We start from the raw sequence: 24,592 nt of genomic DNA on the forward strand, positions 1-24,592 counted from the left end.
AGGCAGGGAGGATGTGAGAACTGTGAGGCCAGGGTCCCTGCTATGTCAGGCTGCAGAATCTGGTCCGGCTTCTGCCCCACCCTCAGATTCACTCCCTAGGTGTGTTTGTTTACTGCTCCCTCCCTGTCTCGCTCAGGTGCTCCATCTCTCCAACTCTAGGATCTCCGTGTGCAGATCACATTCTCCCAGACTCCTGAGCCCCGGGTCCAGCCATGGGCACCTCCAGCATCTTCCTCTGCATTCTGTTCCTCGGTGGGGCACTGGGTAAGGGTGGGCTGGGGAATCCTTGGGGGCTGGGGGCAGGGTGGGGTGGTGGTGCTGGCAGGGGCTTGTGGAGGAGCCTGAGGTCTGGGGGTGGGGGGTGGCGGAGAGGGTGCTGTGAAATGCCAAGGAGGGAGTTGTAGGGGTTTTGGAAAGAAAAGCTACTGGGAATGGTCTCAGGACAGCCTGATGAGGTGGAACAAGAAAAATTTCCTTTCAAAGGCATTTGAGGATAACTGTCTCTTTCCTGTGGCATCTTTGACAAGCCTCTGTCTCCCCTGACCCTTATCTCACCTCCTGTTTCTTTGCTGGGCCCCTTGGTCAATGTTAATTCCTATTTTCTCATCTGACTTAGCACCATCTGCTTAACTTCTTCACTGGTACCCCCTCCTCGTCCCGCCCTGGCTTTTTGTGTCATTCTCTGTGTTCATCTCTGATTCTCTTGGCTTCTGTTCATGTCTGTGCGTCTCTCACACTCCCTGTATCCCTCGTGCCTCTGCATCTTTTTCTTTTCCTGTATTATCCCCCCTCCCTTCTCTGTGTCTCTTTTTCTACTTCTGTTTTTCCCTCCATTTCACTGCTCCTCTCTCCCCACTTTGTGTATCACCTCTGTCTATGCATCTCATTCCCAAATGTGGGCTCAGCCTCTCACCTGTCCTGTTTGCCTCTCCTCCGTGCCTGATCTCCACCGACCCCACAGGTCTCGCCACTTCCCCTGCCTGGAGACGGCTCCACTGTTACACCTGCAACTTCGCCAAACCCTGCTACCCTGTTCCTACCGAGTGTCAGGATGATGAAGTTTGTGGCATCAGTATTGGTACCTCAGGGAGGACTCCCTAGGCCTTCCCCACCGCCATCCGTCCTGCCTTTCCTGTGGCCTCATGGCCCTTGCCTCCTTCCTGCCCCTGCCTCAGCATCCCCTCTTTGTCCCATAGAACAGTGAGGTCAAGGAGCAGAAAGCCTGCCTCCCAAGGACCCAGTGCTCTCTGCAGGGCCATGCCACCTGCTGGTCACGCTCCTACACTCCTCAGCACCACTGCTGCGAGCAGGACCTGGGCAATGCGGCCACCACGCCGCATCGGCCCCCCAGCCTCCTCCTCATCACCCCGCTCATCCTTGTGGCCAGCTTCACCTGGGGAGCCCACCTCCTCCACCAGCCTTCAACCCAAGACTCCTCCACTATCACCGTGGCCCTGGAAACACCTGCACAGACACTTCTGCAATCTGCCCAAGAACCTGATCTTGTACAGAGACCTCACACCCCTTGGGCCCAACACCTTCATGGACCCCTCCCCAAACCTGATTCCTACAGGCACTGCTCTAGCCCCTACCTGCCCAGAGGCACCTACCCAGAGCCCAGCCTCATAAAGAACACCTGTTCTAAATCTTTGGTCTTTTCTAGATGTCTGTTGCTGATGCATTCTCTCAGCCCCAGCTCTCTGGCAAGGCAGGTGTTTGACGGAGCTGTGGGTCCCAGGCAAGGGGATCGAAGGGGCACCAGGTGTGATGAGGAGGAGGGTCCTGCTAGGAGAGATTAACTTGGTAGGTCAGGAAGGAGGGCTTGGGGAACTATGAAGAGTAAATATAATAAAAGTGCTATCTGGGAGTTCAGTAACACTGCTACGTGTGTGTGTGTGTGTGTGTGCGTGCGCACACGCATGTGCTCTAACAGCAAACTATAGCTGCTTGGTGGGTTGGGCTGGGGTGCTGGCACGTGAACCACAACTTTCACTTCATCCTCCATCTGTCATTGGCATCCTCCTTCTTGCCATTAGCTTAGCTTAAGCCACTGCAGCGTGAAGGCTTTAGGTAAGACTTCTGAGAAAGCTTTTCTCCAGTGAAGCCCAAGCTTGAGTAGACACACAAAGGGGCCCCTGGTGGAGTGGTGAGGGTGTGGCCGGGAGGCCAGCTCATTTCCACCTGAGACTAGGAGCTGGGAGCACCGGCTCCCTCTCCCGCTTCACCAGCCCAGACTTGTCTTGGTTCACTGACAGCCAAGCACGCAGGGCCCAATTACTCACCCCACCAGGGAATTCACCCACCCAGCACAGTGGACACTCCCTCTGCCCAGGGGCCCCCAGGATGTCAGGGTGGTAAGCTGCTCCCTGCTCCGGATGCCACAGTGGAGCGCCTAGGATAAGGGGGGGCCATGGGGGTGGTGGCCAGGCACAGGTAACCCCATTCTGACTCAGTTCCCTCCACTTCCATCTGAGGAAGTCTGGGGTCTGGTTAGAGGTGCTTCTCTCTCAATTTCTTTTCTTTGTGGGGATGAGACAGGGGTGGGGATCTAGCTTAATTTGGAGGCAAGTTGAGTCTTCTTTCCATTCCCTCTGTCCCTCAATCCTCCCTGTCCCTCAATCCTCCCACTTTGTACTTCTATTTTTTTTCTCTCTCTCTCCATCTCTTTCCCTTTACCCTGACTTGAGCCTCTTCCCTTCTCTCTTCTTCAATTTCCCCCATTTGTCCTTTGGTTCCCCCATAACTGATTCTCCACCGTGGCTCAAGTCTCTGGATTCCTCTGTCTCTTTTCTTCATCCCCACCCCTCCTCAACCCCTTCCAGCTACCCCAAGCTCCCCTCAACCCCATGGTACTGCAGGCTCAGGGCCACCCCTCCACTGGCTTCTGGGAGACAGGAAACCACACTTTTCATAGGTGACATCACAGAATAATGCTTCTCCTTTCCTTCAGCCCCCAGCCCCTTCACACACACACACACACACACACACACACACACACACACACACACAGAAAGCTTGGCTGCTGGAGACCAGCTGGACTGTGAAGTAGCACTCCCAGCCCCTCCCCCCTTGCCAAGGTTTTCGGGAATCTTTCAGGTGCCAGATGGCCAGGGAGACAGCAGGTCACACTTCCCAGCAGATGTCGTCGAGATCACCTGGTCTTAGGGGCAGGTGGTCTGTGGGTTTTGCAAAGCAGAAAGACATTAAGGATACTTCTATTCTCCACGTCCTCAGGAACAAGCATCCCATCCCCACCCCAACCTCAGTCTCCTCTGGGATTTAAGCCTCTGCCCCCTAGTTGTTCCTCACCTGAGATGGGCCAAATGGATGTTCTCATAGACCTGGATCTCGGGTTTGAACTGAGGAAACGAGGCATCTGGGGAGAAAGAGCCATATGAGGTGTGGCAGAGAAGTCACCAGATAACTCAGAGCTATATTCCTTACCCCCCTCCTCCCCTAGAGAAGACAGGGTATAGAGGCAAGATATGAGCCCACCCCTCTGGGAAGGAGGGACTCACTTCTGTGCTTAGTCCCCTGGACCCTCCGCCTCCAGAGCATGACGCTGAGGACCACGATGGTGAACCCCTGGCCCACTGTGAGCAACAGCATCAGGATCCAGGGTGCACCCCACTCTGTGGAAGGGGCACAGAGTGCAGGGGAGGCATCCATGGAGGCTGCAGGAAGGGCACGAAAAGAGGGATAAGGAGGGAGGCAGGGAGGGGGGTCTATCCCTTGTGCCCCAAAGAAAGGCTTTCCCCCATAGTCTGGTGGGCTCTTCCAAAAGAAGACTTCCTTGCCCCCAATATCCACCACCCCATTTTGCCTGTTTCCAGGCCTCTCACCCTGATCCCATAAACCAACATTGACAGAGAGTGGTGACGCCCCCCTGGCTACACATGGATGGCTAACTCCAGGGTGGACCACCACCAGCCATAACTGAGATTTTTCCCTCAAGCCCTTCATAGTAATCCACCCTTTTAAGAAAAAAAGAAAATGCCTTCTGTTTATTCATTCTTTCATTCATCCACTCCACAGGTATTCGCTGAGTGCCCACCACATGCCAGACCCCAGATTAGGTGTGAGGATGTAGAAGGAAATAAAACCCAGTCACTGCCTGTTAGTTGGCCTTCGCTTACCAAAATAATGGTCATTTGCTCCTCCCTCCTGCCTTGTAAATGGGTTGTTCTACATCCAATAGCATTCCTTCTCTGTATAATGGACTTTTTATTGTAAAACAATTATATATTTTTTCTCCTTCTGCCTCCACCATCAATGGGCCATTATAACATCAGTGCATATATCCTTTCTTCAAAAGACAACCACCCCAGCAATAATTCTTACCTTCTTCCTCACTGCTAAGGGATATTCCACAAAAATCATAGATTATCCTATTTCTAAACAAAGGTATATTCCACCAGAATTCTTCTTCTCCCTCTTGACTGATGGTCTATTCCATCAGAAAGCTGGCTTAACCAGCCCCCTTCTCTGTTACAGATTCAGTCAGTGAGAAAAAGCCCTCCTCCTACAGGCAGCAGAGGATAAAAACAGCCAATAACAGATTCGCCCCCTCCCCTAGCTAGCAGTGCGGGATGTGTCGGAGGCAACATCCCTTCCCTTAGTGTCCATCAGTTTACCTGCCAGGCTAAAGCTGATCCCTTTGTTCTGAGGCATGAGGCAGCGGATGTTTCTTGGTCTACGTCCCCGGGGCTCAGGAAGCCCTTCCCCAGGACACACCAAGAGCATGGCAGCCCCATCACCCCAGAAGGACTGCACACGCCCCCTCACAGGACCCCTCCCCTCCAGCCAGGTCACAGAGTCCAGGCGTCTGGCGGGGACCACAGAGCACAGCAGGATAGAGCAGGGAGATCCATCTGCAGCCCTCGCAGAGAACTGGGATCCTGGAGGGAGAGAAGGACTCCTCAGTTCTTTGTCTGGGCTTCCCTGGTTCCCAGTGGCCCCTGGTCTGCATGCCCCCCACTCACCTCTGAGCACGGAGACATCATACACCTTCCAGTTCTGGTACTTGTGGTGCTGACCCAGCACGGCGCACCAGTACCGCCCAGCGTCTCCTTCCTTGGACCCTTCCAGCCACAAAGAGTTGTTTCCCAGGAGTTTGAGCCTGGATTCCCTTCTGGGCTTCCCAGGGTTTGGGGCTGGCCTGGCTACTTGGACGTGGGCCACTAAAGCAGTGGACGAGCCTGTTGCCGGACTGCGGAACCAGGACAGGAATTCGTCTCCATGCAGGGTGGGTGGTGAAGGACATGGCAGCTCCATTGCCTCCCCCAGTGCCACATAGATGGCCTGGATGTTGTCTATGGGGAGGGGGCTGTGTGAGACCAGAGACCTCCATCAGGTCAACAACCCCACCCATCAACCTCCTACCCCTGGCTTCTTCCCCTTCTGGGGTCCCCCAGCACTGGGCCTGACTGTGAGCACATTTCTCAAGTGACAGCTACAAAAAAGTAAGGTGGAGAGAAGAGGGTGGGGCTTTCCCCACCTCTCCTGGCAAGTGAGGGAATCTGAGGGCAAGAGGGAAAAGGCTGGAAGAGTTGACAAATGCCCATACCCCTCCCTTTTGTTTCTTCTCTTCTGGATGAGCATTTACTTGTCTGTTCTTATTTTCTAAAGGAAACTGTACCTGACCTGGACCCTCGCTGACTCTGGATCTTTCCCAGTATTAGAGGCAGGGGGAGGTCAACTGGGGTAAATCTATCTTCTTGAGACAGATGCCTTCCCCAGGCCCCTAAGGAGAAACAGCAGCAGTCCCTCCCAACCTTGTGAATAAGTGAAGGACCCCTCAACTCCTGCTCCTTACCTGCAGCAGCCTGGGGGAGCCCATGTAGGCACAGAAGGAGGAGGAATAAGACAGCCATGGGGAGAGCTTACCAAGTTCTCTTGCCTGGGACCTGCTACCCCCAGGGAGGAAACAGAGCCCAGATAAAGGCCCATACTCCCTAGTCTGGAGTGACATGGGCCTTTGAAGGGGATGGGAATGCTGGGGAGATAAAGCCCAGCTGCATGTCTAATGGGGAAAAAGTGACAGCCACCTTTCTGTGCCAAGAGGGAGAAGACCAAGTTCAGGCCATTCCAAAGATGACCTCTTGACCCTTCAGACTCCACATCAGCTGAAGGACTCAGAACAAAGACTCTCCACGCTAAGAAGCCTGTGCAGAAGGGGTCACGGCTGTCCACCTCCCATCAGTCTGGAAGTACATTCCGTGTTCTCTCCTCCAGCCCAAGAGACACCAGCCATGAGGGAAGAAGCTGAGTCTTCATATTGGTTTCCAGGGAACCCAGCACAAGACTGCACATCCGGTCAGTACTCCCTAAATGACTTAGAATGACTTTCTCTGTGGCTGCCTGGCACATCACAGACTTCTTCTGAGCCCCTGATGAGTATATTAAGTTATTACTCAAGGAGAAGGATAGCAGGGGCCTGGAGAATTCACTGATTCATCCCTTTGCCTCAGGAAGTACTCTCTTAAGGCAGCTCTTCATATTGCTCTAATAGTTTTTAATGTGTTATTTATTTATTTAAAAAATAGACTCCTGGTAAAGCATTTCTTTATTTTTTAAATTAATTAATTAATTTTTATTTTTGGCTGCTTTGGGTCTTTGTTGCTGAGCGCGGGCTTTCTCTAGTTGTGGCAAGCGGGGGCTACTCTTCGTTGCAGTGCGCAGGCTTCTCATTACAGTGGCTTCTCTTCTTGCGGAGCACGGGATCTAGGTGCGCGCGCTTCAGTAGTTGTGGTGCACGGGCTTAGTTGCTCCGCGGCATGTGGGATCTTCCCAGACGAGGGATCGAACCTGTGTCCCCTGCACTGGCATGCAGATTCTTTTTTTTTTTTTTTTTTTTTTTTTTTGGCACGCAGATTCTTAACCACTGCGCAACCAGGGAAGTCCCAATGTGTTATTTATCTTTAAAGGCTATTTTTTTAAATTGTTTTTGATGAACTATTTCATGCATACCAAAGACTATATCTAATGTACAACTGTATATTGGCTAAAGAAACTGTGGTATATTCACACAACGGAACACTCGATAGCAATTAGAATGAACAAACCACAATGACATGCAACAAGGTTGACTCCCACAAACATAATGAGAGTAAAGAAGCCAGAAACAAAGGGCACGTACTGTATGATTCATTTACATAAAGTGCAAAAACAGACAAAAGTAATCTACGAGGTTAGAGATTAAAAGAGTGGTTAGCCATGGATGGATCTAGAGGTTATCATATTAAGTGAAGTAAGTCAGAAAGAGAAAGACAGGGACTTCCCTGGTGGTCCAGTGGTTAAAACTCTGCACTCCCGGTGCAGGGGGCCTGGGTTTGATCCCTGGTCGGGAAACTAGACCCCACATGCATGCCACAACTAAGAGTTTGCATGCTTCAACTAAGAGTCTGCATGCCGCAACTAAGAGTCCTCATGCTGCAACTAAAGATCCCGCATGCCGCAATGAAGACCCAGCACAGCCAAAACAAACAAACAAACAAACAAAAAAGAGGTCTTCCCTGGTGGCGCAGTGGTTAAGAATCTGCCTGCCAGTGCAGGGGACATGGGTTCGAGCCCTGGTCGGGGATGATCCCACATGCCGCAGAACAACTAAGCCCGTGTGCCACAACTATTGAGCCTGTGCTCTAGAGCCTGTGAGCCACAACTACTGAAGCCCATGCACCTAGATCCCGTGCTCCACAACAAGAGAAGCCACCGCAACGAGAAGCCCGCGCACCACAACGAGAGTAGCCCCCGCTCACCGCAACTAGAGAAAGCCCCCGTGTAGCAACGAAGACCCAACGCAGCCAAAAATAAAGAAAAAGACAAATACCATATGATATCACTTATAGGACACAAATGAATTTATATACGAAACCTACTGACAGACATAGAGAACAGACTTGTGGTTGGGGGGTGGGGTGGGGTGGGGTGGGGTGGGGTGGGAGAGGGATGGATTGGGAGTTTGGGATTAGCAGGTGCAAACTATTATATATAGAATGGATAAACAACAAGGTCCTACTGTGTAGCACAGGGAACTACATTCAATATCCTGTGATAAACCATAATGGAAAAGAATATGAAAAAGAATGTATCACTTTGCTTAAAGCAGAAATTAACACAACATTGTAAATCAACTATATATGAATAAAATAAATTTTAAAAATAAATTCAGATCTAAACAGAAAGAAAAAGTAATGGTTACCCTTGGTGGGGTGGTAGCAACTGGTAGTGATCTGGAGAGGGTCTTCTAGATGCGGTAATGATGTAATGATGTAATCAGATTCCTGATCTGGGTGATGACTACATGGACATATTCAATTGGTGCATTTTTCTCTATATGTGTTTACTGCAATGAAAAGCTAAAGGGTTTATATATTATGTAGGTGTAAGGTACTAAGAAAAATAAAACAAACCTCTATATCTATCGAGAAACAGAATATTACCCTTTCAACCAAAGATCCTCTATGCTGTGTAACAGTATTATAAATTTGCTCTATCGGGCTTCCCTGGTGGCGCAGTGGTTGAGAATCTGCCTGCCAATGCAGGGGACACGGGTTCGAGCCCCGGTCTGGGAAGATCCCACATGCCGCGGAGCAACTAGGCCCGTGAGCCACAACTACTGAGCCTGCGCGTCTGGAGCCTGTGCTCCGCAAGAAGAGAGGCCGCGACAGTGAGAGGCCCGCGCACCGCGATGAAGAGTGGCCCCCGCTTGCCACAACTAGAGAAAGCCCTCGCACAGAAACGAAGACCCAACACAGCCATAAATAAATAAATAAATAAAATAATTTAAAAAAAAAAAAAAATTTGCTCTATCTTTCACATACTTGATCATTAAATTTTAAGTGTTTTTGAATTTTGTACTATGGTGTCATGTTGTATGTAATCTTCTGTGGCTTTCTTTTCGCCACTCAACATTATGGTTTTGAAAATTGTTCACGCTTAAGTGCGATAATTCATCCTTTTTTTTTTTAAACCAGTATTTCACACATCTTAACAATATTGAGTCTTCCTATCCATGACCATGGCGTAGCTCTCCATTTACTCAAGCCTTTGTTTACCTCTTTCAGTAATTTTTGTAATTTCCTTCGTAAAATCTTGCATTTCTTTCATTAGACGTATTCCTAGATACCTTTTTTGTTGCTCTTGTCAAACGCTCCTTATCTTAACCCCTCTTTCACACTGTCGCTCGAGAGTCTGCCAATATTAAGGGGTAGAAAGAAGTGACTTAACTATGTCTGATAATATTCTAACTCTCCGCGGTCCAAACGCCTCCAACTAATTTCTGACCATTGCTGTTCCCGTAGCTCCAACTGCAAGAATCCGTGCTGAAAGGGCGCTGAAAATATCTCAACTCCGCGCGAGGCGGAGCCGGTACGTGCTGACGTCAAGGGCACGCAACACCTTAGGGGCCGGAGGAGGGCGGGGCCAGCAGGGGGACCTGCTGCTGAAAGAGCAGCGCCCCGGGCCGGGGCCATGGCGAAGCTGCTGAGCTGCGTCCTAGGCCCCCGGCTCTACAAGATCTACCGGGAAAGGGACTCTGAAAGGGCCCCGTCCAGCGTCCCTGGGACTCCAACTTCAGTCACTAACCCCCCTTCCAGCTCCTGGGTGAGTCGAGTTCTCCCCTGGTTAAAAACATAGTATGGCCCAAACCCCTTTGCGGCCTTTGCTCCACAGAAGCGCCCATTATTGGAAATCGGGGGAGCCTGCTTGTCAAGCTAGTTGTCCGCAAAGTCTGCGCTCTTTGTGCTTCCTGGGTTAAAGTCACGCCTGTGGACTGGCCGCCTGCTGTATCGCTGTTGTCCAGTGCTTTCTCATTCCGACTGCCACTCCTTGCTTTTTTCCTCTCGCGACCCCTCAACCCTGCCCGTCGTGCTTCATGCCGGTCCCAATTGACTCTTAAGTCCTGGAAAAGATCGTGCGCGGATTCAGGAGCTGGATGATTTTGCCATCAAACTCTCGATTTCCTCTTACTCAGCGCCTCACCCGGTTCCGTTTATCTTCCCTGGCCTTGAATTTCAAAATGACTTCTTCAACATGTCATATGTCCCCTCTCCCCCACCCCACCCGCAGCCTGCCTTGGAGACCCCAGGATCATTGCGTTTATGAAAACCTGGGTGGTGGTAGGCTGTGTCCCTAAATGTTCTCTTCCTTTTTATCGGTAGTCTCAGATTATGTTCATTGTCCTCTACAAACTGCCCACCGCCAGCCACATTCTCTTCCTTAATCAGCCTACTCTTATTTCCGATGCTCTTCTTTCCCTCTTAAAGTTGTCATGATGTCTTTCCTTCTCTACCCCTGTCCCCATACGCACACAACCCATTTGAAACTGGGTTGTGAAAAAGAGCAAAAGTCGTCCAATGCTGCTTTCACTTTTGCTTCCAAGTCCAGTGCCCTGTGTTTGTTCTCAGGGTCTGGAGTAGGAAATCAGCTTCTGAGTCAGGGTGGGGAAAAGGGGCTTCCTACAGAGCCAGAGATGTCCTAGGAGAGATGACTCTGGGGGCTAGAACCAGAGGTCACACATCAGGGCTTCTAAAAGGGAAGGTGGAGGACTTGTCAATGAGCAGCGTCCTTAATTCGGCCATCTGTTTTGGCAGGATACGTACTATCAGCCCCGTGCCCTCGAGAAACATGCCGACAGCATCCTGGCACTGGTATGTCTGCCCTGGCATCTGGGACTGCTGCATCTTTTCAGACCCAGCTGCCCTCCTGAACTTTCTCCTCCCCAGACTAGGAGAAGGCAGTGCCCCTGGGGGTGGGGGATGCTCTGGGCTCTGCAGCAGACATCAACACACACACACACACACACACACACACACACACAGATAGCTCTCAAGCGCACATACTTGGTACTCTCCTTTGGCATGTGCACTGCTTTCTCTGGGGCAGCCTGAGCCATGAGGAAGCTGCGTTTACTCTTGGGACCATCCGCAGGTGCGGAGTCCTGCAGTCCCCAGTGACCTGTCCTCCCTGGCAAGTAGCCTCTTTGGCTGCAGAGACAGCTGTTCTCTCTGGCAAGGTTCCCATGGTGACATTTGTGCATCTCTTGGGGACCAGGCCAGGGGCTGTCCTGAGCAGGGCTGATTGAAAAGGCTCGATTAACTTGAGTAGAAAGAGAGACTGGCCTTTAAATGTGAAGAAATTATGTCCAGAGATGATTAGAGGAAGAAAATAGAAGCTGTACCTAGTTTTCCAAGCCTCCGTTATGCTCTGACACACTGCCTTCAACAAATAATTGAGCACCTACTGTGTGTATGGTGTCATGCACAGAATAGGTACTTGATATGATATCCCTCAGGTTATCCACTTTGCTCAGAGCCAAGACCTGGAAATGGCAGACCCGTGTGTGTGTGTGTGTGTGTGTCTGTGTGTGTGTGTGTATTGATTGCTTGTCCCTGTCTCTCTGCTACAGGCTTCAGTCTTCTGGTCCATCTCTTACTACTCCTCTCCCTTCGCCTTCTTCTACTTATACAGGAAAGGTCAGTGTGGTTTCAAAGGTGGTGGGACAGGAAACGGGCAGGTCATTGGCAGCTGAGCCAGTCCCCTGATGAGGAAAGGGGACCTGTGATGAGGATGGCTTGGCTTCCCTCTTCCATCAGGCATCTTCTTCCTCTGAGGGTGTGGCTGTCCCCAAAAGAGGGTGTGGGGGGGATGTTGGGGCTGAACTGCAAAGACGAGCTGAGGGGCAGTGGGGAAAGCTTCTCATATAATCCCTCTCCCCCACCAGGTTACTTGAGTTTGTCCAAAGTGGTGCCATTTTCTCACTATGCGGGGACACTGCTTCTACTGCTGGCAGGAGTGGCCTGCCTCCGAGGTAGGTGGAGAGGGAGACCGGTTTGGATCTACCCATCACTGAGTAAATATTCATTGGGTACCTTTGCAAATACAGTTTGGTGCTGGGCCCTGAAGGGAAGTAATTAATGGCCGAGACATGATCTTTTCCTTAAAGGGGTTAGGTTGTAAATATGAACAGATAATTAGCAGAAAGGTTTGCTGTTATCTAAAAAAGATGCATATACCCTACAACAGTTCCACATATATCCATGTGTATGTTTGTATTAATCCTTAAGTGGACTCCATGGCCCCTAATAGCAGGATGGATAAATACGTTAGAGGTTATAGTCCTACAACAGAACACCAGAGAGCAAGGCAGATGAACAAGCCAGAGTTACACTCAGCTACACAGATGAATCTCACAGATATAACGTTTTTGGGGTTTTTTGGGCTGCGTTGGGTCTTTGTTGCTGCGCGCGGGCTTTCTCTAGTTGCAGAGAGCGGGGGCTACTCTTCATTGCGGTGCGCAGGCTTTTCATTGCGGTGGCTTCTCTTGTTGCGGAGCACGGGCTCTAGGCGAGCAGGCTTCAGTAGTTGCAGCGGCATGCAGGCTCAGTAGCTGCGGTGCATGGGCTTAGTTGCTCTGCGGCATGTGGGATCTTCCCGGACCAGGGCTTGAACCTGTGTCCCCTGCATTGGCAGGCGGATTCTTAACCAGTGCGCCACCAGGGAAGTCCCCCACAGATATAATGTTGAATGAAAGAAGCTGAACACCAAATAATTTATGCAGTATGTTTCCATTTACATAAAGTTCAAAAGGGATGCATATATAAGTGGCAAAACACTAAAGAAAAACAGTCTTGGTTATCTTGAAAGTCAGGAGAGAGATAACCTGGGAGGGGGAGGGAACAGGCTGGGGAGGACTCCTGGTGGGAGGTGGCTTTGTTCTCTTTCTTGACCTGGGTGATCGGCACATGAATGTTTGTATTCTTTAAACTGAATGTATGTTTTATGTACATATGTTATTATCTCACAATTTAAAAAATGAAGAGACAAACCAAATCAGTGCCCTCTGGCAGGGGCACTTGAAGAAAACCAGGTGAGGGGGATGCCTAAGAAGGGAGTGGTGGGGTCAGGAGCTGGATGGCTGCCGTTGGGTCCAGTTCGGGGTGAGGACCTTCTGCCCGTTCTGCCTCCTGATCACCATGGGGCTGGGCTCCCTGCTCAGAGAGGCCCTCTCTGACCACCCTATCTGCAAGTCGCTCCCACTCCTCAGTTTTGTCTTAATTTTAAATTTTATTTATTTTTAATTTGGGGGAGAAATTAAGTACAGAAAAGTCCGTAAAACAAAATATCAGAAAGAACTAAAATGCTTATGTTTTGTGCTACTGCTTCAAATACCTTTTGTCAATAAAATACTAAAGCATTACAGAGTTGGCATTCCCATTGGAATCTTCCTCAGCCCCATGTTTCTCTTTCCCCAGAAGTAACCATTGTCGTCTGGTGTGTTTTTTTTCCCTAGTCCATATTTTTATACTTTTACAAAATATAGACCTCATTCCATCACATCTAAGCTGCTATGAGTTGTAAATGCGTACCGATTTCAGAATTTTCAAATGTGAAAAAAATATGAATCTTAGAATCTGTGCAATATGATAAGTATAGACAAAATATAGCATTTTGGGGGGTGCATTTTACATTTTTAGCACAAATGACATCCAAATCACTGTGCAGCTTGTTTCATTCTCAGTATTGTTTGGGGGCTCTACCCTTGATGATACATAGCATTCTAGTTCATTCTGGTTTTATTTTCTTTATAGCCCTTATCCCTCTGAAATTTTCTTGTTTTCTCATTTATTGTCTTTCTCCAGCCCCACCCCATCCCCAACCAAAATGCCAGCTCTTTGAGGGCCGGGACCTGTGTGTCTCGTCTCCTGCTGTCTCTCCCATGTCGGAACAGTGCCTGGCGCATGACACCTGTCGGGTTAGTGGTAGCAGAGAAGTCAGGGCTTGAGATTCCTCAGCAGTGAAGGGAGAGCAGATGCGATCGCTGAGGGGCCAAGCAAAGAGAGAAAAGAGCTCAGTGTTGAGAATGACTTTCAATTCAGAGAGAGAAGGAGAAGGGAGGCAGGGGAGGAGCAGCCCAGGAATTGGAAGGAGGCAAAGATGGACCCAGGAAACAGGAGAAAGGAATCTTGACGGACGGGAAGAGTGCTGGGCGGCACAGTTAAAAGAGAATGGGGGGACTTCCCTGGTGGCGCAGTGGTTAAGAATCCGCCTGCCAAGGCAGGGGACACAGGTTCGATCCCTGGTCCGGGAAGATCCCACATGCCGCAGAGCAACTAAGCCCCTGTGCCACAGCTACTGAGCCCGCGTGCCACAACTACTGAAGCCTGCCCGCCTAGAGCCCGTGCTCCGCAACAAGAGAAGCCACCTCAATGAGAAGCCTGCATACCTCAACGAAGAGTAGCCCCCGCTCGCCGCAGCTAGAGAAAGCCCGCATGCAGCAACGAAGACCCAACTCAGCAAAAAATAAACAAATTTACTAAAAAAAAAAAAAAAAAAGAGAGAGAGAGAGAGAGAGAGAATGAGGACAGGAAGGGGACTCGGATGCAGTGAGTGAGGAAGTAATTATGGGGCAAGAGCCAGAGCTGTGAAGCCAGATGCAAGGAGTTAGAATATGCAGAAAAGAGATGGAAAGGTAGCATTGGAGAAGGGAGGAGGGAAAAGCAGAGAAACCCAGTGTTAGCAAGAGTGAAGCCTGAGGGCACGTGACAGTGTTTTAAGACTGGGAAGAATGAACATTCTGGAGGGTGGAAGGTCTATAGTCTAGGAAGAAACAAACTGGAGAAGTTAGGGAGGGGAAGAATGCCCTTGCCGGCCACTGGATCTGGAGGAGGGGCGTCGGCTCAGGTCTCCTATTTCCCCAGATCCGGGGCCCTCTGTTCCTTTTCCTCTCACTTCTTGCCCATCTCGGATTCTCTTCCTGAAACTTACTCGTCTTGCTTCCCAGTTTTCCTAACACAGCTTCCTATCCTCTCTCCACCAGGTATCGGCCGCTGGACCAACCCCCAGTACCGGCAGTTCATCACCATCTTGGAGGCAACACACAGGAACCGGTCCGCAGAAAACAAGGTGAGACCCTCAACTGCCTCCCCAGAGCACCGGCCCAGCGTCTGCCTGAGCAGGGAGATGTGTTTTGTCACCCGCCACACTGGGCGTTTGCTTGCACATTGCTGGATCCCTTCTCCCCTCCACAAGGGAACTGTCCGCCTGAGGAATTTTTCCTCCCTACCACTTCTGGTGGAATATTCCACTAGAATAATCCTCCACCCTCCATCTGCAAGAATTGCCTAGATGTGGAAACATTCCACAGTGTTTCTTAGAAGGAGGTTTCCTCTCTGTCACAACAGCTCATTCTGTAAATGTCTGTTTATTTTTGCCGTGTGCATTGAACACTGTGCTAGTTTTGTTCAGGGATGGGACAAGACAGGCAGGTATGTCCACCCTTGTGCCCAAGAGCACAGTGTGGTGCCAAGAGGGAGAAAGGCTAGGGCAGAGTGTCCTTGGAGTTGTGCCAGCCCAGCCAGTACTAGAGTGTGATTATCTTTGAGAAGGGGCTTTGGGGCCTTATAAAGCTCTTTCCTGTTACACAGGGGTTTCTGGGATCAAACAGCTCTGACCAGCATCATCGTATTGCTGGTTGCTCCACACCACCACTTATGGAGCTGTGTAAAGACGTTCCACCGTGCCGCTGTCTGACGCATTTTGCATGCACCCTTTCTAATCCTCACAGCAATGGCATGAGGTGGCATTAGTACCCTTATTTATATGTCTGAGGAAACAGAGGCAAAAAGAGGTTACAAGACCCAAGCATAGTCACAGAGCAAGGAAGTGACTAAGCCTGTGTTTGGGTCCAGGTCCGAACAGAGCTTGCCTAAAATTTGCTTCCCTTCATTTTGTTTTGTTTTGCCATTTACATTTTTGTAGAATTTTTCTATTGCTCTCTCTTAGTCCAGTTATTTTTGTAAATGTCAAAAAAAAATTGTCTGTGACAGAAAATAAAAACCTATTCTCAAAGCACTGGGAGCTCTGGGGGCGGGGGAAGAAATCAGCAGAGTGGAAGACACAGCTCTCCACTGCCCTCAAAAAGCATGTGGACTGACTCGGTGGGGTAACCGGAGGCACAGATGGTCTGGGTGGCATCAGCAGCCCATGGCTGCAGGAGTCGAGGGAAGGGAGGTGCCCGTGAGGATGGAACAGTCAGAGAGGCCTTGATTCAAGTGGTGGCCCAGGTGCAAAGGGGCTACCGTGGGTGTGACTTCCCTCCTTCCCTCTCACCAGACATTTTGATCCTTCAAGATAGAATCATGTAAAGGACCCAGGTGGGGAAGGGAGCGTGACCAGCCAACAGGCTCCCCACCTCCTCCCTCAGAAGCTCCAGCACCTCCAGCCACCCCTCCTGGGGGTGAGTCAGTCTTAGATTTTAGAAAAGCGAAGAGTGTTAGGTTCCTCTTCTGGATGAGGGCAAACAGGCCAGAGTTGATACCTGAGAGGCCATACTCTCTAGCCTGACTTTTCTGGCCCCAGCAGAACTTTCCATCTGCGAACCGGAGGGTGTTGACCTCTGCTTGTCTCCCCATGATGGGTGGGGGCCGGTCCCCTGGATGGTGGGAGTGTTGAGGGTGGGTAGGTGGGCATCCCCACAACTCTCCTTTTCATCCCCTCCCCCATCTCTCTCTGCCCACCACAGAGGCAGCTCGCCAACTACAACTTTGACTTCAGGAGCTGGCCAGTCGACTTCCACTGGGAAGAACCCAGCAGCCGGTGAGGCCCCAGTTCTTTCGCTCCATCCCTGCTCTGTCCCCCACCTCCACCCCTTCTTGGGGTCTAGTGCCTGCCATCCAGCGCCATCTCCTCATTCCTACACCCCACCATCCTACGGACCTCAGACGTCCAGCTTGCTGCTCCTGACCCCATCCTCCCCTGCATCTTTCCATTCCTCAGGAAGGAGTCCCGGGGGGGGCCTTCCCGCTGGGGTGTGGCCCTGCTCCGCCCAGAGCCCCTGCACCGGGGGACTGCAGACACCTTCCTCAACCGAGTCAAGAAGCTGCCTTGTCAGATCACCAGGTGGGAAGCAGCAGGGAAGAGAGGCCAGCTGGGGTGGAGGGAACATAGGGTGCAGGCTCCAGGACAGGGTGCTCCATTGTAAGATGACTGGCATTTATTGGGCTTAGTGCCATGTACATTGTATTATTTGTAGCAAAGTATTTAGTTTGTATCCACATCTGTGTGTGAAAAAAAGAGGTTCAGAGAGATCCATAATCTCACAGGTGGTGCCTGAAGAGCTGGGATATTAACACAGTTCTGTCTGACACAACAGCTCTTTCAGTGAGGCTGAGAGGGAAGGGTGAGGTTATGGGTGGGGAGGGGACACACAGCCTTAGCTGCAGCAGGGTCTGGTGGCAGCTGCAGCCCTATCCTGGCCCCGCTGCTCCTTGGTTTTTCCACTTTGAGGCAGCTCCAACTTCTGCGTCCGTGAACAACCTGCCTCATAGGGTTGGTGAGATTTAACATATTCTGAAGGGCTTCCACCTTGCCTGGGTGCCTGAGAGCATGAGGTAAAACCTAAGTAAATCGTGGATGTGGGTACTGATGATGTCTGAAGCAACAACAGTGACCACAGCGGTGCGGCCAGTGTGGGAATTTTCTGTTGCTGGGGGCTAGGAGGCAGGTTGGAGGACACCAAGGAAGTGGATGGACTTAGTGGTCAGTTGTTGACTGTGTGCTGATTGATCAGAGGGGCGAGCCAAGTTTGAGGTTTTGAGGGGGGATGCTGGACAGGGTTGTACAATGTTGTTCTGGGGACAAATCCTACTTCGGGATTAACTGGAAGTGGTTAACCATCTTTTTCAGGAATAGCACCTATCACGTCTCTTTTTTCGATTTATTTATTGATTTATTGATTTTTGGCTGTGTTGGGTCTTCGTTGCTGCGCGTGGGCTTTCTCTAGTTGCGGAGAGCGGGGGCTACTCTTTGTTGTGGTGCGCGGGCTGCTCATTGTGGTGGCTTCTCTTGTTGCAGAGCACGGGCTCTAGGCACATGGGCTTCAGTAGTTGTGGCACGTGAGCTCTAGAGCACAGGCTCAGTAGTTATGGCGCATGGGCTTAGTTGCTCCACAGCATGTGGGATCTTCCCAGACCAGGGCTCGAACCCGTGTCCCCTGCATTGACAGGTGGATTCTTAACCACTGCGCCACCAGGGAAGCCCCCTACCGCATCTTATGTGTCTAGATTAGTATATTTGTGCAAGAAATATTTATTAAGCCCCAGAGTACTCTGTGCGAGGCTCTTGGCACCTACTACATGGCAGATACCGGGCATATCGCAATGAACAGTATTGTTTATTTGGGGACTTTAATAAATACATTAACAGAATCATAATTGTTAATTACTTTGCTTTTACTTGTCATATCAGTATACAGAAAGTATTATCTCATAAAACTTTCAATGTTAATATGTGCATATATGTGTACTAGGCCACAATATAAAGTATTTTAAAAAGGTTGCAGTAAAAAAAGTTTGCAAAGGGAGGGACTTCCCTGGCGGTCCAGTGGTTAGGACTGCACACTTCCACTGCCGAGGGCATGGGTTCAATCCCTGGTCAGGGAACTAAGATCCCGCAAGCCACGTGGCGCAGCCAAAAAACAAACAAACAAAAGTTTGAAAAATTGGTGCATATATTGTTTCGTTAAGTCCTGAAAGAGGCAAACGAAGCTGTGAAGGTCAAAGGTGAAGCAGGCCCCAGAGTCTCTGAGTGCTTGGGTTGGGATGGTCCCTGGGCTCCACTGTGTTGGAGGTTCATTAACCCCGTGTTCCCCACAGCTATCTGGTGGCGCACACCCTGGGGCGCCGGATGCTGTATCCGGGCTCTGTGTACCTGCTCCAGAAGGCCCTTATGCCTGTGCTGCTGCAGGGGCAGGCCCGGCTGGTGGAAGAGGTAAGGCTCCCCTGCCCATGACCCGCCCCCCCACAGCCCTTCTTCTCCCACCCAGGAATGTGGCCTCCTGTCCCTCCAACTTGGCCATTGCATCTCCCCCACTCAGTGTAACGGGCGCCGGGCAAAGCTGCAGGCCTGCGACGGCAATGAGATTGACACCATGTTTGTGGACCGGCGAGGGAGAGCTGAGCCCCAGGGACAGAAGCTGGTGAGAGGGCACAGGGAGCCCAAAGGTAGAGTGTGGGGAGGGCAGTGGAGGTTCTAGAGATCTCAGTTCTACAGCAGCCCTCAGGAAGCACAGTGGGGATAATCCCATCTCCCAGCTCCATCCTAAAGACCTCTTGATGTAGGAAATCCCTGTGATAGGGAAATAGATGAAGGAGTTGACACGCAAGGACCAAAAAGTCATCATCATAATAGTTACCACTTAGCACTTACCACAGGCAGGGCATATGTTTGAGCCTCACAACAGCCCTGTAAGATAGGTACCATTTATATTAGCCCATTTTACAGATGATGAAACAGAGGCACAGAATAGCTTTTCCACATCACACAGTTAGTGAGTGGGAGAGCTGGGATTTGAGCCCAGGCAGCCTGGCTCTAAAATCTCCTGTGCCCATGAAGCAGCCCTGGAAAGAGCACTAAGCCAGCAGCGCTGGGTGCTGGGTTCTAGTCCCAGCTCTGCCCAGATGCTCTGAGGGTCTACCCAAGCCCCACCATCCCTGAGCTTTGGCTTGGGGCACCAATAGCGTTTATCTGACCATAATTCTGGAGCCCGAGAGGGAGAGGGAAAGTGATTGGCATACCACACGAAAGAAACAGTCACAGAAAAAATGGACCCCAAAACTAGAAAGGAAAAAAAAATCCATAATCCCATTCCTGAGGGATGGCCACCTGGTAGTCTTCCAAGGAAGAATGGACACTGTGCTGGGGGGGTTGAGCATTTCAAGTTGGATCAGTCCTCTTCCTCTGAGGGTCCAGTTTGCTAAGCATTTGCATCCACTTTGCCTCTCACTTTACGGACTTCTCTCTCCTTGGAGAGAACAGGAAACGCGCCCTTTCCTCTTTCCTACAAAGCTCCCACAGGCTGCCCTCCCTGCCGCTAGTGGGATTTTTGGTCCCAACTTGGCTCCTTCCTGCTTCCCCTATAGGTGATCTGCTGTGAGGGGAACGCGGGCTTCTATGAAGTGGGCTGCGTCTCCACACCTCTGGAAGGTAGGCCCATGGCTCAGCCCTCTTATCTCTGCCCCTTGGAATGGAATGTCCCCACCTTCCCACATGGCTATGACCTCCCAGGGCCTAACCACTTTCCCTGGGTGAGGTTTGAGACCCCCGCCTTTGGGGAAAAGTCTCCTCCCCATTGCTTTGCTAGCCTTGCATCCTTCCCCTAGGGCTGCGTCCCTAACCTTATTATGCTCTTTGTTCTGTTCCCCGGACCCAACAATCACATCTCTCTCCCTTCTGCTGCCTCAGAACCTTTTTGTCATCTTCCCATTCTGGGAAGGCTTGGAGTTCTTTGCCTCTGAGTTGGGTGTTTAGAACTCCAGTGTCCTTCTGCTCCTTCCCCCAGAGCTGGGGGCAGAGAGTGGTGGAGGCCGTGGTCCATGAGGTCCCAGCCCTTCTTCCCCCTGTGTTACAGCTGGATATTCAGTCCTGGGCTGGAATCATCCCGGCTTTGCTGGAAGCACGGTGAGACCTTCTCTGAAATCCCTTCTTTTTCTGAGTTATGGTCTGTCTCCCTCTGGTCAGCCAGTGGCGTTAGGGAAAGGGGCTATATGTTTCTGTAGGGCCTCCCACTCACCTGTGACCTGGGCGCCAAGGGCAGGGAGCTGCAAGCCTCCTCTCACACTCGGGGCTTGGCAGAAGGGGAGGCGGTGGATCTTGCTGTAAACGACTGGTTTCTAGAGAGAACAGCCCCTCCCACTGCCCTATTCTTTTTTTTTTTTTTTTTTTTAATGCCACTGACAGGCGTTTATTCTTCCATTAGAGAAGCACTCTGAATTGTCTGTTCAGAGCTGCAGTTCCGTCTTTGCTGTCTGTTGCAGTGTAGCTGCAGGAAGGGTCCATGCTGGGAGGTTGGGGGGTGATGGGCAAGTGGCCTTTTGTTCTGACCCATTCCTGCTTTTGCCCTTCTTCCTGCAGGGGGTGCCGTTCCCACAGAACGAGGCCAATGCCATGGATGTGGTGGTCCAGTTTGCCATCCACCGCCTGGGCTTCCAGCCCCAGGACATCATCATCTATGCCTGGTCCATCGGCGGTTTCACTGGTACCAGCCTCCCTCCTACCCCCCCTACTGTAGGCACATTCAAGCCATCTCTGTGTCCCCCCAGGAGAGGTGGGGAAATGCACTGGTGGCCCAGGAGTGGGGTGGAGGCTTCAAGGAGGAGAGGTGGGACGGGGGTGGGATCTCTGAGTGGGTCTGGAAGAAGCTCTCCTTTCCGTGTACACTTCACATTTCCTTCCACCCTTGTGCCCGATTATTAAAAGAAGTAGACCGGGGTCCTGGGGTGGGGACATCAGGGAGTAAATGTCTCCTCCGATATTGTCTTCAGTACACTTTGTTGTTCTCTCTCCGTCCTCTCCGGGCAGAGCCCTGGCTGAGTGAAGTGAGGGGTTAAGGAGAGACCTGGGGCTCACTTAGTATGCAGGATGGGGTCAGCCTATAGGATCAGTGGGACAAGGGTAGGGGTGGTGGGCCTGCCCTTGGTCCTCACCCTTTTTCCCTGTCCTGGTACCAGCTACGTGGGCAGCCATGTCCTACCCAGACATTAGTGCCGTGATCCTGGATGCCTCCTTTGATGACCTGGTGCCCTTGGCCTTGAAGGTCATGCCAGACAGCTGGAGTGAGTGCAGCTCCCAGGCTTGCCCTTCAGGAAAGAGGTGGGCTGGAACTGGGAGATGTTCTAACTGGAGATGGTTCCCCTTTCTGTGGGTGGGGAGTAGGTCACCCCATTGTTGAGAAGCAGGAGGACTCCCCTGTCTGGGGACCTCAGTTTTCTATCTCCATGAATAGTGGGGACCTTGGTGTTGAGCAGGGGCTTTGTCTCTGCTGTCCTTTCACATTTCTCTCACTCTAGGGGGCCTGGTGACCAGGACTGTGAGGCAGCATCTCAATCTAAACAACGCAGAGCAACTGTGCAGGTGAGGGCAGGCCAATGTCTAGCGTATAACATCCTTCCCCCACCTCACCCCCCATAGAGATGCTGCTGGGTGTTCAAATGCTGAAATTAGTACCAAAGTACAAGTACAAGCCACTGCCCCACATTTCCTGAGTGACCCTGCCACCACCACAGCAGGCCCAACCCCTCCCAGCTTCCCTGGGACCCTGGACCTTCTCATGATCTGGCAACCAGTCGGTTCATGCCTGGCACAGCAGGGACCTCCCAGCAAGGCCTGACTTTGAGCAATGCCCATTCTTAAGTATTCTGACTCTCACCCCTGGGTGAAGGGCTAGCCCAGGGGGCCCTGCTGTAGCAGGGGTAAGAATGCAGCCAGTGCAGGGGTGGGGTGGCCAGTTGTCACCTATCTCCCCCTCTGAGCTCTCCCTCCCCACTATGCTGTCCTCTGAAGGTACCAGGGCCCTGTGCTGCTGATCCGCAGAACCAAGGATGAGATCATCACTACCACGTGAGTGCCTGGGAACTTCTGCCCTCCTGGATCCCAGAGACAGCCAGGGAGTTGCCCCTCCTCCCTCTGCCCACCAGAAAACCAGGTATCCAGAACCTTCCACCCCAACCTCCAGCCCCTCCAGTGTACATTCTTCTCACCCCCAGGGTTCCTGAGGACATCATGTCTAACCGAGGCAATGACCTCCTGCTGAAGCTCCTGCAGCATCGGTGAGAGCCAGGGTGTGTGTACGCACATACGCACATATGTGTGTGTACTGACACCAGCGTGGGGAGAGGGGGGAGAAGGTTCGGGGATGAGGAGTGAAGAGAACTGGGTCCTGACCTCTTGTCCCGGCACTCCCTCCATAGGTATCCCCGTGTGATGGCAGAGGAGGGTCTTCAAGTGGTGAGGCAGTGGCTGGAGGCCTCCTCACAGCTGGAGGAAGGTGAAAGGGGATCTGGTGAGGGCTTTGGTTGGGGGCCTGGCAAAACCAGGTTGCTGATGGGCACTCCTCTCTCTCCATGACCAGCCTCGATTTACAGCCGATGGGAGGTGGAGGAGGACTGGTGCCTATCCGTCCTCCACTCCTACCAGGCAGAACATGGGCCTGAATTCCCCTGGAGCGTGGGTAAGGAGTCCTGGGCAGGAGAAGGGGTTGGGAAGAGCCCAGGAAGGGGGTGAATATCCAGATGCGTGGCCCGTGTTTGAGCACCTCCTCTCTGCAGGGGAGGACATGAGTCCAGAAGGAAGGCGGCAGCTGGCTTTGTTTCTGGTGAGCTAAGGGGTGGGAAGCAGGAAGAGGGTGCCTGAATGGCCAGGGGGCACATGTGGGGCTTGGGGACAGGGGTACCCTGTAAGCACTGGAAGTAGCAGCTTTTGTAGAGTGGGTAGTGGGTTCGGAGGGTGTCTGTGTTCTGCACCCAACCTGTCCCGCCCTCTCCCCTCAGGCTCAGAAGCATCTGCACAATTTCGAAGCCACACACTGTACCCCGCTCCCGACCCAGAACTTCCAGATGCCCTGGCACCTCTAGGGACCACACTGGGACTCATTCTGGAAGAATGGATGGGAGGAGACACGAGGAAGGACCCTATTACTTGTTATTCTCTGTTTATTTTGCTGTTTATAGTTTGTGGCAAGTGGGGGAACCATCCCCCTTCTCACTGTTCCTCTTGCACGTTTCCCCTCATCCATCCAGCAGTACCTAACCTTCCCCAACACACTCCCTGCATTAAATGAATGGATTATTCCTAATAATTAATAAAAGTATTTTTTCTACTGGCTGGCTAATTTTGTGACTTCCCAGGTGTCCAGGAAGCCAGGGTTGGGAGTGGGGAGAGTCGAAGCTCCAAAGGGCTGGGCTTTGAGAAACCCCAACTCCAGACAGCCAGTTTAACCCTCCCCATCTCTGCTGTCGCCTCAGGCAATAGCACGAGCTATCCTTGTGCGATGGGTCCCCAATCCTCACCCTTCCCTGGCATGCCTAGTACTATCACCACTGTGCAGCCTCCCTGGTGCCTGCCTAGGCCTTCCTGCATACAACCAGCCCAGGAGACCAAGGTTGCCTCCTATTGCTCACAACTCATGGGCTTTGTTGTTTACAAAGTACTTTCTAGCTCCTGATTTTCACCTACTCAGCAATTCTACAGATTTCCAGGTCCAGCCTGCATGGTCTCACCATCAGTACTTCCAGTTTTCCTTGCTTAGCTCTTGCTCTTTCCGTGGGGAGTGAGGAATGGCCTGCTCCCCATGTCTTATGCAGCAAACCCTGCACACCCTCCTCACCATGTCAAGTCTCTCTCCTCACACCCTCTTTGCAATTCAACAACACAGGGCCTGCCAGGGACCAAGGAGCAGGTGCCAAGGACTCAGGTCTTCCCAGAGCCATACTTTGCCTTTCTGGACAGCTGTTAGAATATTCTTAGTTTGAACCTGAGGAAATTGGTTCCCAATAACTTCCATTCTATTTCCAATCCTTGGACCTCACAGAACAGAATGAGTCCCTTTCCCACCCATCAGTTTGTTACCTGGCCACCTTCTTCCCTTGGAAACCTCTTTTCCAGATGAAATACCCCTAGGTTTACCACCCTGGGTGAACCATTTTGAACAAGATACTTAAGGTGGACAGTATTCTGAGGTCCTGGATACAGCCTCTGGTTAATTTCAGTGTCTCCTCCAACCTCAAGGCACAAAGCTCCCCTGCAATCCCTGGGGCAG

At 51.5% G+C, this 24,592-nt stretch overlaps 3 protein-coding genes across 4 annotated transcripts; 2 read left to right on the forward strand and 1 right to left on the reverse strand.

Annotated features, from left to right (window-relative positions):
• The first annotated feature begins 145 nt into the window (after window positions 1-145).
• On the forward strand, window positions 146-1,501 carry LOC102999793 (lymphocyte antigen 6G6e-like). Its single transcript, XM_028161798.2, is given in 4 exon segments — window positions 146-264; window positions 962-1,087; window positions 1,195-1,479; window positions 1,482-1,501. Coding segments are annotated over 4 exon segments (483 nt in total). The 5' UTR covers window positions 146-212.
• Window positions 1,502-3,096: 1,595 nt separating this feature from the next.
• On the reverse strand, window positions 3,097-5,873 carry LY6G6F (lymphocyte antigen 6 family member G6F). Its single transcript, XM_007193951.3, has 6 exons — window positions 5,816-5,873; window positions 4,983-5,312; window positions 4,635-4,898; window positions 3,519-3,674; window positions 3,310-3,376; window positions 3,097-3,176 (listed from the first exon to the last, which is right to left on the reverse strand). Exons 1-6 carry the CDS (start codon window positions 5,871-5,873, stop codon window positions 3,152-3,154), a joined length of 900 nt encoding a protein of 299 aa, XP_007194013.2. The 3' UTR covers window positions 3,097-3,151.
• A 3,539-nt stretch (window positions 5,874-9,412) lies between these two features.
• Window positions 9,413-23,653, forward strand: ABHD16A (abhydrolase domain containing 16A, phospholipase). Of its 2 annotated transcripts, XM_057555623.1 has the most exons (20): window positions 9,413-9,603; window positions 10,593-10,649; window positions 11,408-11,474; window positions 11,723-11,809; window positions 14,819-14,904; window positions 16,523-16,596; window positions 16,777-16,899; window positions 18,654-18,768; window positions 18,875-18,976; window positions 19,920-19,983; window positions 20,408-20,457; window positions 20,911-21,034; window positions 21,507-21,611; window positions 21,846-21,909; window positions 22,339-22,395; window positions 22,542-22,604; window positions 22,746-22,822; window positions 22,907-23,005; window positions 23,103-23,149; window positions 23,325-23,653. In XM_057555623.1, exons 1-20 carry the CDS (start codon window positions 9,472-9,474, stop codon window positions 23,406-23,408), a joined length of 1,677 nt encoding a protein of 558 aa, XP_057411606.1. In that variant the 5' UTR covers window positions 9,413-9,471; the 3' UTR covers window positions 23,409-23,653. The 2 variants fall into 2 exon arrangements, with proteins under 2 accessions (XP_057411606.1, XP_057411607.1); XM_057555624.1 differs by lacking the exon at window positions 10,593-10,649.
• Window positions 23,654-24,592: the final 939 nt, after the last annotated feature.

Source organism: Balaenoptera acutorostrata, chromosome 10 (genome assembly GCF_949987535.1).
Source record: "Balaenoptera acutorostrata chromosome 10, mBalAcu1.1, whole genome shotgun sequence".
Classification (NCBI taxonomy): domain Eukaryota; kingdom Metazoa; phylum Chordata; class Mammalia; order Artiodactyla; family Balaenopteridae; genus Balaenoptera; species Balaenoptera acutorostrata.

Excerpts from the sequence above, each read along its gene's own strand:
- ABHD16A (XM_057555623.1), top strand. The coding sequence starts at position 9,472 with ATGGCGAAGCTGCTGAGCTGCGTCCTAGGCCCCCGGCTCTACAAGATC. Across the intron at positions 23,006-23,102 it reads TGAATTCCCCTGGAGCGTGG|GGGAGGACATGAGTCCAGAA; the intron begins GTAAGGAGTCCT and ends TCCTCTCTGCAG. Across the intron at positions 23,150-23,324 it reads GGCAGCTGGCTTTGTTTCTG|GCTCAGAAGCATCTGCACAA; the intron begins GTGAGCTAAGGG and ends CTCTCCCCTCAG.
- LY6G6F (XM_007193951.3), bottom strand. The coding sequence starts at position 5,873 with ATGGCTGTCTTATTCCTCCTCCTTCTGTGCCTACATGGGCTCCCCCAG. Across the intron at positions 5,313-5,815 it reads GCTCCCCCAGGCTGCTGCAG|ACAACATCCAGGCCATCTAT; the intron begins GTAAGGAGCAGG and ends CCCTCCCCATAG. Across the intron at positions 4,899-4,982 it reads TGATGTCTCCGTGCTCAGAG|GATCCCAGTTCTCTGCGAGG; the intron begins GTGAGTGGGGGG and ends CTCTCCCTCCAG.